Raw genomic sequence first — 15,032 nt, forward strand, 5'->3', positions numbered from 1 at the left:
CTTTAACATTTCATAACTGAAATTATTTTATGAGTTGAAACTAGTTTTTCAAACTAATAAGCAATATAGGTAAAATATAAAATATGCTTATTATAGTAATATGTACAAAATAATTAAAATAACAGGGTTATGATTATAAATAAAAATAAATTTATATAGGTTCCTAACATTTAAAATGATTAAATATTGTTTCTTGAGGTAAGTAATAGTAATTAAATACTGATTAAATAATATTTTTAAAAAAATTTAAAAAAAAATATATAAAAAAAACTAGAAAAAAAAATATAAAACTAGAAAGTAAACAATTTGAATTAGATATGGTTTTTTTTTTTTTTTAATAATAATAATTGTATATCATTAAAATCAATGTAAAAAGTATATTTTCAAAAACATTAAAATAAACATTAAATAGTTATTGAAATAATGAGTAATTCATGATAAAAGAATCACCTGTAGCCTGCAGGTATACTATAGTATTAAAATAAAAATAAATATTCTACAATACATTTATGTTTTGTATTAGTATTACCTATGTTTGAAAACTATTCGAATAATTATAAAAAAAGTATTCGAATATTTTTTTAAACGAGTATATCATAATCATCCAACTAATTATCCAAATAAAATTATGTTTAAGTTAAGTAGTATATTTTTTTTATTAGATTATATATTATTATGGTATATTATAATGATGATGATATATTTGTTGAAAAAAAAAGATGATTAAAAATCAGTGGCAATTATTTATTGTGTATCTGTGTGTAAGAAAATAGGAAAATATGTAAGCCCCTCATTCTTTCTTGATATTGTGATACATAAGCAAGGTATTAAAATAATATGAATATTATCGTTGAGTATACATTTTAATATACGTTTACTCGATAATATTGATTTATCGGATAATATTTTATTTCATATACTTAGAAAACTTTTAAAATTAGTATATATAGTTACTGCTCAGCCAAATACAATTTATTGTACAAAGTTTAAATATTCTTAACAAAAGAGAAACTACACTTTTAAAATGATTTAAAATGTTTAAAGGTTTAGTTAGATGTATCAAAAGTATCTATATTATGTAATTGCTGTAATTATCAGTTTTATAAGTCGTAGTCGTTATAACTATACTATAATCAAATATCTATTATTAATAGGTAATAATAATATATTATAATTTATTATATATGCCATTAAAGTTAAATATTGATAAAAAAAAAACAAAGTCATACGGATAAAAAAGAACATTTTGGTTACATATTTTTAGTATAATTAAAATCAAGTATTCCTATTTAAGTGTATCTACTTCGCGTAGAAGTATTTTTTTTTTTTATATATATAAGTTATAAGAATTGATTACAATAAATTATTATTTGTATAGAATAATAGAACATTTTACTATTTTTTTTTAAATCCAACCATTTTATATGTAATGTAAAATGTTTACACATTAATTAAAAAATGTCACATATTTTTTATCACATCGTTATTATACAATCATGTAACGAGGGAGAGTGGGTAAAGTTATTTCATACAAGTGAAATAATGTTATGCACTTCAAATTGTAATAGGAATTTAAACATGGATACACACCCAGTAGGTAGGTACTTACTATAAAAAATAGTTGAGAATTAAATTTATTAAAAAAAAATGTAAATAATAAATTATTGTATGATGTGTTATTTATGTTTTTGAATACTTCATATTTGTAAAAAATATAATTTAAAAAAACACAACAAAAATGTTTTAATTTGTCGACATCCTAATTTGTTCAAAGCAAAGAATTAGATAGTAATTTATTTTATTTTATTAAATGATTTTAATATGTGTTGCAAGCTAATATACAATTATGCTCTCGGAAATATGTTTCTGAAAATATTGTGCAGGTATTAGTATTATTGTCTAATAATTATCATGAATAAATTTGGTTAAACTACAAATGATATAGTTCAATCATATGTTATGATATGGATTTTGAATCCATATAAAAATGATGGGTATATACGCATTTAACTGCCTATCCGGTAATTAAAACTATCAGGCAAATGTGCCAATACTATTTTCAATACTATATTGACTTAATATAGTCATTTATTTATTCAATCATTTGTTTGTCAATTAATGAAACGCGCACGTCATAATTGACATACGTTGACTCGTTGACATTAACAAATTATATAGATCAGTTATTAAACAATATAAAATATCAAAATGGCGCATTTTCAAACAGTTTCAATTTATAATTACAACAACCCTACAATGAAGATTAGAACTAACCTGTATTTAATTACGGCGATACTGGTAAGTTAATAAATTCTTATAATTTATATATTTCCATATTATAATACCTTTATTATACAGTAAAATAAGGTATATTCGTGATAAATTTACAAAATGTCTAATTATACATTCGATTTTAGTAATTATACATTTATACGTAATTAATCAAACCATTTTATGAACAGAGTAAATTATTATTTTAAAAATATATGTATATTTTGTTTTATATGATCTTTGATTAGTTTCTAAAGCAATTCAAAAGTCATTTATACAAGTTAGGTAATTTTGTGGGTACACAATACGTCAATATATTTGTTATTCAAACAATTCTTCAATACATAAAAAAATATAATTGGTATATTATGTATTTTTTAAATTAATGGAACAATACAATTTAAAATTCTTAAAATCTCTTATGATTTTAAATAATTATTTATAAAAATAATTTATTTAATCAATAATTAACCATACCTAAACTTCTTTTTTATACAGCTAACATCAAACTTATTGACACTATGTGAAGGCGACAGTGATATTGATCATGACTCATTCCCTGACAACTTAGATGATCATTTTGATCACTTGGATGATTTACATGATATGGTGGGTCCTATACTAGATAATGACAAAGTCATTCATAGAGTTGAATTAGTTGAACATAATGGAGATATATTGACTAAATATGCAACAACATCTCATACAAATCAAGAGACAAAGAACGAAATATTTCCTAACACGATTACTACCATCCAACAATCTAATGCTCCTGCCAGTTTTACAAAAGTAATAAAAAAAACGATAATAAAACAATCTAATAATGATGGAAATAGTTCCCCAGAAACCGATTTATCGATGAATGATATGTACAGTACAAATAAATTGAAAGAAAACGGAATTAGTAATTCAATGTCAAAGTCTCAAACTTTATCTCAAATGGATCACGTGAAAAACATTGGTTTGCCACCTTTACCTTTACAAAAAACTTCTGATCTACAAGGTAATATAAAAAATATAATACATACTACAGTTACAAAAACAACTACAAGTGCAGGAAGTCCGTCAAATGAATTAAACGAATCTTTTAATAGAAAACATAGTTTGGACGGACTGTCTTCAAATAATATCATATCCACAACGAGTTCTACAAAATCAAATTTCAATGATGGAACTGTAATTTCAGGTTCCTTACAATCGAATTCAATGGAAGGAGGTAGTAATATTAAAAAAATCTCAATGACAGAAGATATGATCAATGGGAATGGTATAAATAAATCTCAAAGAATATCTCGTACACCAGTAGGTTCCATCAGACGTACAAAAACTACAATAATAAAACAACATAGTGTAAATGACGACAATGATAGTGAAGATTTAGATAAATCTAATATGGAATTTAATACAGAAAATATATCTTCAAATAATATTGCATCATCTATGACAAATCCTTCAGGGTTTAATACTATGACTACTACAACCATTGACAGGGATAATTCTAATAATAATGCATTTAATCAAGGAATACCATCCAGAAGAGAAAAGACCCGTTTTCACAAATTTAATGGAAATTCAGTATCTGAAAGTGGAATTTCTCAGAATCCAGGCTCATTTGTACAAACCAAAACAACAATAATAAAAAATGGGAGGGCGGCTGATGAAATAAAATTTGATGATTTAAATGGTGGTAAGATAGACTATGGTATAGACAGTGGATTTTCTAACTCAAATAATAACATAAATTCAAATTATATCGTATCTTCGAGTAATAATGGTAATGATGACGACAATAATTTCAGTTTTAATTATGGTTATAAGAATGGTCATGGAAGTGGGCTCCAAAATAATTACAATGGTAACTATTATGGTATTTCTGAAAATAAGTATAATGGTAATATAATGTCTTCCGATATGTTGGGTAACGAATATGTTGTCGAGTATAGTAATGGGAATGGCAAGAGAAAAAAAAGAAAGAAAAAAGGTAGTACCATAAAATATCAAGGTGGTAGGTCAAAAAATATATCAAATGGAAGTAGAAAAGGAAATGGACAAAGAAAAGTTAAAAACGGTAGTAATTATAAAAGTACAAAATCATCAAAATCGAGAAGTGGAGGAAGTCCTCGATATTATTCTTCAAATAGTTATGTAAAAGGACAAAGCAAGTCTTCATCATCTTCAGAGAGTGCATCAGGTGAAATATCTACGGGGAAAAAAACGTCGTGCCATTGTAAAAAAGGACAGAAGTTAAATAAAAGAGATAGTAATGAAAGTATTCAAAATAGTTATTCAACAGACAATTTTGGAGCAGGGAGTCATTATTTAAGTAATTCTATAGATAATCAACAAATGAAAAATAATGGAGACTTCCCTCCGTTCATGGGGCGTGAACCACCACCAAATTTAATGTTAAATAATATGATACTAAGACAGCAACCAATTCAATTATTGAATGACGGTCAGTCAGATGTAACAACCATTTTGAATAGACAAGGAGAAACGAGAAGTCAACAGATTGACGATCATCATTCAGCATATATGACAGATTTTAAGAATGGGCAATATTTTAAATCTCTTGGTTTAGATATAGGTTCAAATTTTGGTCCTGGTCCAGATCTAGGTAAAGGTCCCGGTCATGGCCATGGTTATGGTCCCGGTCCAGGTCATGGTCCCGGTGCAGGTCATGGTCATGATTCCGGTCGAGGTCCCGACCCAGGTATTGGTTCCGAACCAGGTCCAGGTAAAGGTGCTAGTTTCGGTCCAGGTTTTGGTCCCGGTAAAGGTCCAGGTCAAGAAGCTAATCTTTTTGGTTCTACATCATTTTATAACGGCAACTTCTTTGATCGAAATCAACGGTTACCACTACCATTTCCTCCATCACAATTTCCATATCCATATTCATTTAATAAAGATAATTATTCTGATTTTTCTAAGATGGACATAACTACTCCTGAATTTATGGGTATTCAGTCTGGCCAAGAGAACCAGGTAAACATAAACACTATTTTACCTCAAATACAACAAGACAGTGATAATGAAGGCTCTGGATTTAATCAAATGGATGCAGTTAATTCAAGATCTATAACTACACATACTAAAAGTAATATGATAAAAAATATAAATAGCGATCCAATTATAGAGTATAAAAAAATAACCGAAACAGCAAACAATATAGAAAATAATAGTATTCCAGTTAGACATATTGTTCAAATGTTGTCAGTCCCACCTGAAGTTTGATGGTAATTATAAAAAATAATATTCAAAATAATTTAAATGGATAAACAATGACAATAATGTTAATGACAATAATATGTTTAATGTATTTTATCAATGATTATTGATAAAAAAAAACCAAAAAATTATTTTGATATGAATAACGACAAATAAAAATTCCAAGGTTAATTAAAAATTACACAAAATAATAAATAAACAGATAATTATAACTGTTATATATAAATATGGATTATTAACATATTAAGGTTAATATTTATTATTAATATATATTAATTTATTTATGTACATTTAAATAAATAAACTAATACTCATAACGTACATTGTTTTTTTAATTTAACGATGATAATGCATAGTAATACTTAGGTATATTTAATATTTATCTAAGGTATACATTAAACAATAAACACCATCATGCAGCGTGGTATACGACTATTTTACCTAGATAACATTGGTTATATAAACCAATAAGTACTATATAGGTACAATAGGAACATATCATATACTAAATGTCTATGTGTAATACAATAAAATCTTAAGCATGGCGTGTGAAGCTGTATATTTCTAAAGTATTATTCACACAATACTTATATATACGAGTCATATAAGTGAAAGGTGACTGATATACATTATCGTAACTTTACTTTATGGCTAGTACCTAATATTCGGAAAACGGGGATTCTTTATGTCAAACCTAACGGAGGCGACGATATATACTATATAAACTTGAACGTATACGACATACGTATAAGACTCGTTCCACCAAAACCTCAAACTACCACTATTACAGTATTACACTATTATGTCTTAGCTGATACAGATCCATAAAACTTGTTTTCAGTTTTAAAAACAAAATATTTTATAATAAAGAACATTTCAGATTTATGTGATTTGATTTTACACGGATGGTGATACGAAAGCGATTTGATTAAGAATCACTTATCAGTGGGATAAAATAATCTAGAAAGGTATTTGAAGTTTGAAGCAAAAGCAATAAAATTAAAAATAAAATCTATGTATAATGTGTAAAATTGAAAAATTATTATTTAAAATTTGTACAACACGAATATATTTACAGCTTAAAAGAAAGAAAAATAAATGCATAAATCATGTTTGTTAACTTAGATTACAACATTAAATTTTCTTGTTTATTTTATTTTAATATAAAATGTATTAAATCTTCTTCAAACAGCAATGGAATAGTTCTTCGGATCTTCCCAGGCTATACTTTTGAAATTTATCACAATATGAAATTGTTTTAACAAATGTATTATTATTATTATGTTATAATTTATAAATGTAAATATTAATGGGATCTTACAAAAGTAAAATAATTTATTTTTTAGGCCATTATTATTTATCTTATAGAATTAATATAATAGTGTAATAAGTACAGAAAAGTTAGGTTAGTGAAGTTAATTATCAAAATATGATATATTATTATTATCTATTTTGAAAAATAATTTAATATAATCAATAATCATATAATATCTTTTTAAATTTTAAATAATAAAATTGTATTGTTATGCTCAATAACGCCTAAAACTCAAGATCATAATTTAACTACGGTTAACTGTTATCCATTTAATATAGACCGTTCAAAATAAATAATAAAATTTAATTTTCAGTTGAATTTTGGATTCTGAGTGGAGCGATAAATGTATTAGTTTCACTTCTTTAATTGTGATTCTTCAAGACCACACTGACAAACATACATACTATATAATACTTCCTTATCCATATATGTAAGACTCTAGTATTCGTGTCCTGTTCAATTAACTCTATATATTTTGTAACTGAGTTTTCTCATTTTAACCTAAGTTAGGTTATTTTCCATCTTGTGTACCACAATAATTGTGCCAATATTATGTTTATTAGAAAATCTTCTTTTACCACTTTTAGATTTTATGAATGTATATAGGTTACTATTACCTACAGTTTTTTTTTGTCGATTATCATCAGCTATCACTTTTTGGAGTAAAAGTACATTCATTTTTAATAATTGGAACACTTTTTCTAGTAGAAAAATTATCTTCTAACATAAAAAACAATTTAAAACATACATATCATTTTAAAATAAATACATAATAGTAGAATATAGATCTTTTATTTCACTCAGAATATAAAAACGCTGAATATAGGTACTCTTGAAAATGATCGGTAAAAATATTTAAAAAAAAATACATTTCAAAAACGGAAGTAATTATGCATTTCCAGTTTTTAATAAAATTGTTTTTGTTATTCTGATGTAATTCAAAAATGAATAAGATTCGATACTTTATATTTTTACCAAGTATTTATATTAATATTTTTTAAACATGGTAACTTATGTCAAAATATTTTGATTTTCTTATGTTATTTATATACATCAAAAGTTTTAAATTTATAATGGTTTATAATGTTTATTAAAAGTTCAATTACATAATAAAAAGTTCTTGATCAGTGGAATCAGTAATATTTCAATAAATCTGGGTACTATCACTCAGAAAATAACATTTTTTATTTTGTTAAAATTGTATTATACATAAACATTATGCACTTATTTATATTCAATACCTATTAAAATTTATAATTTCAAGTAGGTATGTGTCAACTATATTCTATAGATAACTGTATTTTTTAAATTTTTTATTCATTTGATGATATTTTTTTTCAATTTGATAGTTAGTTGTTTGGACAAAATTTATTTTAACAAAATATACTATAAATATTAAGATAGGTAGTTATGTATATACATAATGTATTTATCAATGTAATATAATGTAGTGTGTAAGGATGAGTGTATAATGTATATTTTGTGTATAAGACTTGAAAGTGAATATGTTTTGGTTTTATTCTCGGAAATGAGCTCAATACACAAAAAGGGGGAAGTGGTGTTTAGCTGAGAAAATTAATATTTGTCTTCGAGACGAATGTGCGACGAATAAACAACATCCAAACAGTAACTCCATCAGCTGTTATCGGAGCAACTCAACAACCGAATAAACATGGCAATAATAATTGGCGAAAATATAGATGGGTCCAAAAATTCTGCTATACCTATCAGTATACCGTGTTTGCAGAATGTGTGGAAAACCGTTATTTACTCGATTAGTTTAGGTTTTTACTTTTTTCTTTATCCATTTTAATACAAAAAATATTGACACAAATCAATGTGAGTATACATTATGGGTATAAAATACTACACATATACGTAAATACATGTTATATGCACTAAAATACAAACACACACACACACATGTATATATAAATGTTTATACTATGTATATTATATTTATATACTATGTAATATTACGTTGTTTGTGTGTAAAAGACACTAAAAAACGGATTTATATAAATACCAAACGGAGAACACCATATTACATACATTTGTAACTGAATAGGTACATAGAATTCACATTCAGGTTATAGGTAGTCATTTAGAATATTTTAGTAATAATAAATCAATGTAAAATGAGTATAGATGTATATAATAACTCAATATCATTATTGAGGTGGTTTCAAAATATATATGATATTTTTTAAACAAAAAAATGACAAAACTATAATATTATAAAAAAAAAATTGAATACTTATCTAAATATTGTTATAATACCTTGTCATGGTATTATTGGGGTATTAAGTTTTACTTACATAATTCTTGCAAAGCTGATTTTATGCAACAGTTTTTGGGGGGGGACATAAGTAATCTTGAGTGTTGAAAATGCCATTATGAGAATCCCGTATCGGCCGTATCATCTAATAAAAATGAAATTAAAAAAAAAATTAAGTTCTATGAAATTTTTAATATTTTCTATTTAAATTGTAATCATCTTTACCACATCAGAGTACCAATTTTTTTTTTTGATATTTTATTATATTGAGAGTCTCTTTCATTTCTTGTGTAGCACTATGGCGCTCTGTGTGAATTTAAAGGTAAAATTACTATCTTGTGCCCTATATATGCTTTTATTGTTATTATTATTTTTAAGTAAGTTATGACCTTTTTGAAACTTTACATTTTAAAATGATCATAACCTATTTAAAAATAATAATATCAATAAAAACCTACTTGGAGCTCTAGATAATAATCTTGCCTTTAAATTTTATTATAGGTAAATTCACTCTAATATCAAAACTTACAGCATACTTTTGAATCTGGTAAACGAAAATTTGCTATGTCGTACGTGTGTAAGACGAAAACAACACATGCGGATACGATGTCCTCTTAATATTCAGTTCAAGTGATTTTTGTTTCTTATGTTTGCATATTATAAAACCTTCGTCTAGAAAACTATTTTCATTTTTTCTTTGGCAGCTCTTATCATTGTATCTGAAATACTTAATATTCGGTCTAAACAAGCGCAAACATTATATTATATGTAAGAATAGTTTGACGAAACGGCGACCATTGATATGGTATTCACCATTAGCTGTACCTATTAAACGAATTTTAACGTTAAATCTAATAATAATTTAATTTTATGCACTATCTGATTAATAATTATATAAATTCAATTGTGATATTATATTAGTTATTAGTATTATTATTTAACTTGTGTTGTAAAAACTAACCTCAACTTTATTATATATATTTATTGGTACAAGTATGTACTGTGCTGTACTACTGTGTGACAATTATATGTCAACTGTTAAGCTTTTATAATTATAATTTTTAATAAAGTTATTATGTTTTTTCAAATAATACAGACATCTAATTATTTATCATTGTTATCATCGGTCTAAAAGAATAAATTAAAACACCAATATTCTATACTATTATTCGATATTCCAGGACGACTCAACTATCTGATATGGTTTTAAAGTACCTACAAACAGAAAAAACGGCTTACCTGAGTTAAGCTGATTTTCACTGAAAATAATTCATTACTTTTTAAAATTTAAAACAAGTTAATTAGATATTAAATAAAATACTAATATGAATTTGACTTAAGTTATTTTAGGAATTTTTCCAGTAAAATACGGCTTTTTAGAATATATAAGCTTAACTCCGTCAGTCAAATTTTTAGTTTTTTCGTTCTTCTTGGGAGTGAGAGCATTGTCATACTAATTTTTACTTGAGAAACATGTTCGTTTGATAATCGAACTATACGATAGACGCCGAGAAAAAGGGAGGTGATAGTATTAATTAATAGGTACAGCATAGTAGTAATTTTGTCTTTTATCATTTGTTATTCACGTTTCTATGATGTTAAGACCTAATCTAACTTGACCGCGGAAAATATCATTGTATAGTGTATACTGCTATTGAGTACATAATAGTATCTATACCGCGGTAAACGGCGTAAACTCACAATAAGAACCACGGTGGTCGTCGAATTTTAAACTGTGGTTGATATCGTGGAAGAGTTTATACCGCATAATTTATCAAGGTAACTTCAGTGATAACGTATACCAAAACCATGGTTTCCAAAGAAAAATTTGGTGCTGTGATTGGCTTAATCTTTCAGATAGTAAGCAGAATAAGTACCACAATTTTAAAAGATGGAAATACCCAGAGAAATATCATAGTTTACCAGAAAGTCAATTTTATACGTTGATGTGTTTCCATACTTAATACATTTAATCGTACTTGCTTTTAATTAATGTTCTCGTTCACCTTTAATACACGTTTCATATTAGTGGGCAATCGTAATACGAATAAAACGTTTATAACTTTATTATTGTTGTACAATCGATATAAATATTTAATACATAATACATATTTTGTTATCAATATTAAACGATCGTGAACACAAAATTATTTAACTATGGTCGTAGTTTAGAACTCGGTAATCTATTGTACGAGTTCTTACTTTCTTGACCGTAAGCTACCAAATAGTTTTAAATGTCGTATGTGATAGAACCTTCCGTAAGTGAGTTTTAATTAACCTGTGACTACCGATCATTGACCGTCGCGCCGTTCGATTTTCGATGAATGTCGTACATAAAATTCGCGAATGTACAAAATGTTGTGTAGTGCAATGAAATTCCGGCGAAACAAGTTTTGTGCGTGCTTATATTTTGCAAGCCTCGCATCACTTCCGATCCGACGAAAAGGATACATCAGTCACCCTTATTGTACAAGTATACATTTCAAGCATTGGAACTCCTGTATGAATGTTCTATAAAATTGTAAGTACTAGAATTTTTACATTATGTATAGCATACCAATTACTACCCATAAGTAAAATATACATAATAATATAGTATATATATAAATTCAACAATGTAGTTAATCGATGGATTTATTTATAATAATTCAAATAATTTATCCTGAGAAACATTTACAAGTAATCAGTGATCACAAATTATTATCATTTAATTAGGAAATAATATATATATTTTTTTTTATTTACGAATGGTCTCTTGACTAATAAGCGGTACCTAAAAATTCTAAAAATTAGAAATTTAATTTAATTTAATTATAAAAATTATGTTTCGTAGAATCGTTAATCATCTCTGTTTGCGTGTTATAGAATATACGATGGTCGTAGATACGTATTTTATATTATAGTAATTTTTATCTAATCTTTTCTGAAAACTTTTTTAAAGTTAATCATATAACCATGATTATATGGGAAAAAAGCGATTGTTGGACCGCTCTGTGGTGTAAGTCAATAGTAATATCATAAAGTATTATTAGTTAATTAGTTATTAGTAGGTATTTAAAAATCAACCTAGTATAATATTTTGATCAAAATTCTTCATTGACATTATTACGATTACCTGTAGAGTAATTAAAATCTAATAATCCAGAGGTTTTCAACCCATGGTACGCGGAAGGCTCATAAGTGGTACGCAAAGAAATTTTAACTTAAAGATTCAACTAAAAATTAAGATTTTTTTTTTACTTTCATAAATATCAAGTATAAAAATTAAAAAAATGTTAAAAAATTAATAAATAATAAAAATATAAAAAAATATACGTACACAAAATTTGACTCCTAATTTAATTTTAGATTTTATATGGTACGCATATTAATTATATAAGTGTGGTGATACTCGATGATAAAAAGGTTGAGAGCCCCTGTAATAATCGATGGTCAAGTGTATTTTTTATCAAAATTCTTTTTGGGCGTTAATGTGACTTATTTCTAAGTAATTAATATTTAACTAATAATTAATAAGTAGGTATCTACTTTTCGGTACAATAATTCAAATTTATGTTATTTTTCATCCCACACAGAAAGAAATATTAACTAAATAATTTTAGATAGAAATATTATAGTTAAAACAAACTATTTTAGTTGCATGACGTACAACATTTTTACTAAATACGATCTAATATCTTACGCACAGGGATAATATTTTCAACAAACAAACCAATAAGTACTTATTCAATATACCTACTCATAAACTGCAGTGCCAGTACGACGCGACTTGTAGATAATACGCATTGTATGGGCCCACCCATAAAGTTGTATTGCAGGTTTACTGTAAAAGTATAACTATATGTTACGTATGTTGACATATTGTATATAATAGATAGAAGTATAGATCTACTTACAGTATAAAAATAAATTGGCTCCTTCGTATGATACAAAGTTTACTTTTGCCGTTTTTCATAACAATGATATAGTATAATTTTTTATGATTTTTACTTTAGAAAAAAACATTACTTTGATAATTAATATTAATATTTTAGTATATTTACATTAATAAATATTTGTAATAATAATATAATATCTAATATTATATACATTGATAATATGTATAGGGTATATTTATATTTGTCAATTATTTAAGGAAATATTTACAAAATTTATTAACGACTAACTATCAATAAGAACACAATTATAAACTAATTGTGTAAAATAAAATAGTTGACAATAGATTTCCTGAATAAAGATTTCTCAAAATTAAATAATGTACAAGTGAGCTACAAAAGTCAATATTATACAATAATAATATTATCTAATTCTTAGTATACTTATAGGTACTTAGTAGTTTTTGTTTCATTTCAATTTATTAATGAAACCATGAAGACTAGAATATTCTAGTCTTCATGAATGAAACAAATAACTATTAAACCAAAATATATGTAATGTGTGATAACAGTGATAACGACCTATGATTGGCCTTTACTAAATTATTTCAAATTTTCAATATTTATTTATTTTAACATATTGTTGCTTTTTGGTATAGCGGCATAACTCTATAATAATGACAATTCGGCATTGTGCTATATGATGACGTAGAGTGGTATAGGTCTAAATGTTATATAAATATAATCATAGAAACATAAAGTGTAAATATAGTTAAAAATATTTGTATTAATATTAAACTGGCTAGTAGTAAAAAAAATAGATAAAAATTGATAAAATACAAATAATTATTTATAAGACCTGAGATTCAACATTATGTTATACTTGACATTAAACATTATTAGCATGATAGACACGTAGGAACTAAAAGGCGTTTAATCGTTCGATAAGGTATACTTAATACTGACAATATTTTATTATTATTAAAGAGGTTATATTTAATTACAACAAACTTTTTTGTGGTCAATAATTTAAATTCAAGCTTAAAATAATTTTATATTTTAATTGCTTTGTGTTCATACTTTCTAATAATTTGGAATAAGTTTTTTAATTATTTCGTAAAGAAATAAATATAGTATAAAAAATATTAATACATATTATAGTATTACACTTATAATTTTAATAAATTATCTAATAAATCTCAGTTTAAATTTTGAATTAAGCATCGAATGTGTTGGTCTTAAAATTATGCTTATGTTTTAATTTTTTTTTTTTTGTACTTTTTCATAATCTAATTGAAGAATATTAAAAATAAATAGTTCTAGTTTATTTTTTTTAATTTATATGCAAATTCATCGAAATTTTAACTGTAGAAATTTAGAAAATTCCACTTTATCCTAAGATATAATTGTCTATAAACAGTTGAATTTTCAAAATATTTAGAATAATTCTAAGCTTTTTATTGGAAACATATATATTTTTTTGTTTTTTCTTTAGTCTTGTTAAAAAAAAATGAAGCTTAATTAAAAATGTCGAAAATTCTAGTACAATAACCGTATTTAAGATAAACTGTATTTATAGCAATTTAAAGACAAATTGCACAATTTTTCTTAAGGATAATTTAAGATCAAATTTCTACAAAATTGTTTAAGTATTCAAATTTCAACAAACAATAATCATTTTAATTATTTTGGTGTAATTTAAAAAATATTATTCTTAGGGGACTTGAAATATTTCATTAGATATTATGTATATTATTTACTATAATAAGTATGTACAAAGAGTTTTTCAAAATACTTAGATTAATTTCATGTTATTTATACTAATTCATAATATTCAATAGGTAGTACATCAGTATATTGACTTAAACGTTAAAAATAGCTTTAACTTACTAATAGTATGTATTATAATATTATTATAATTACTATATTAATTAATTAAATAGGTATATATAGATAATAAATGTATAAAAAATAAATATTAATAATAATTATTATACACCTATATATTTATTTCAAAACTAAAAATGTTGTGTTTTATTTAAAAATTAAATTTAATATTATTACA

At 25.0% G+C, this 15,032-nt stretch overlaps 1 protein-coding gene across 1 annotated transcript; it reads left to right on the forward strand.

Annotated features, from left to right (window-relative positions):
* Positions 1-2,154: 2,154 nt before the first annotated feature.
* Positions 2,155-5,817, forward strand: LOC114123316 (putative uncharacterized protein DDB_G0286901). The gene is made up of 2 exons (XM_027986249.2): positions 2,155-2,298; positions 2,770-5,817. The coding sequence occupies exons 1-2, from the start codon at positions 2,209-2,211 to the stop codon at positions 5,503-5,505; spliced, it is 2,826 nt and encodes a 941-aa protein (XP_027842050.2). The 5' UTR covers positions 2,155-2,208; the 3' UTR covers positions 5,506-5,817.
* The last annotated feature ends 9,215 nt before the right edge of the window (positions 5,818-15,032 follow it).

The sequence above is a fragment of the Aphis gossypii genome, chromosome 3 (assembly GCF_020184175.1).
Source record: "Aphis gossypii isolate Hap1 chromosome 3, ASM2018417v2, whole genome shotgun sequence".
Taxonomy (NCBI): domain Eukaryota; kingdom Metazoa; phylum Arthropoda; class Insecta; order Hemiptera; family Aphididae; genus Aphis; species Aphis gossypii.

Coding starts and splice junctions, on each gene's coding strand:
- LOC114123316 (XM_027986249.2), top strand. CDS start 2,209: ATGGCGCATTTTCAAACAGTTTCAATTTATAATTACAACAACCCTACA. Junction 2,299..2,769: donor ATTTAATTACGGCGATACTG/GTAAGTTAATAA, acceptor TTTTTTATACAG/CTAACATCAAACTTATTGAC.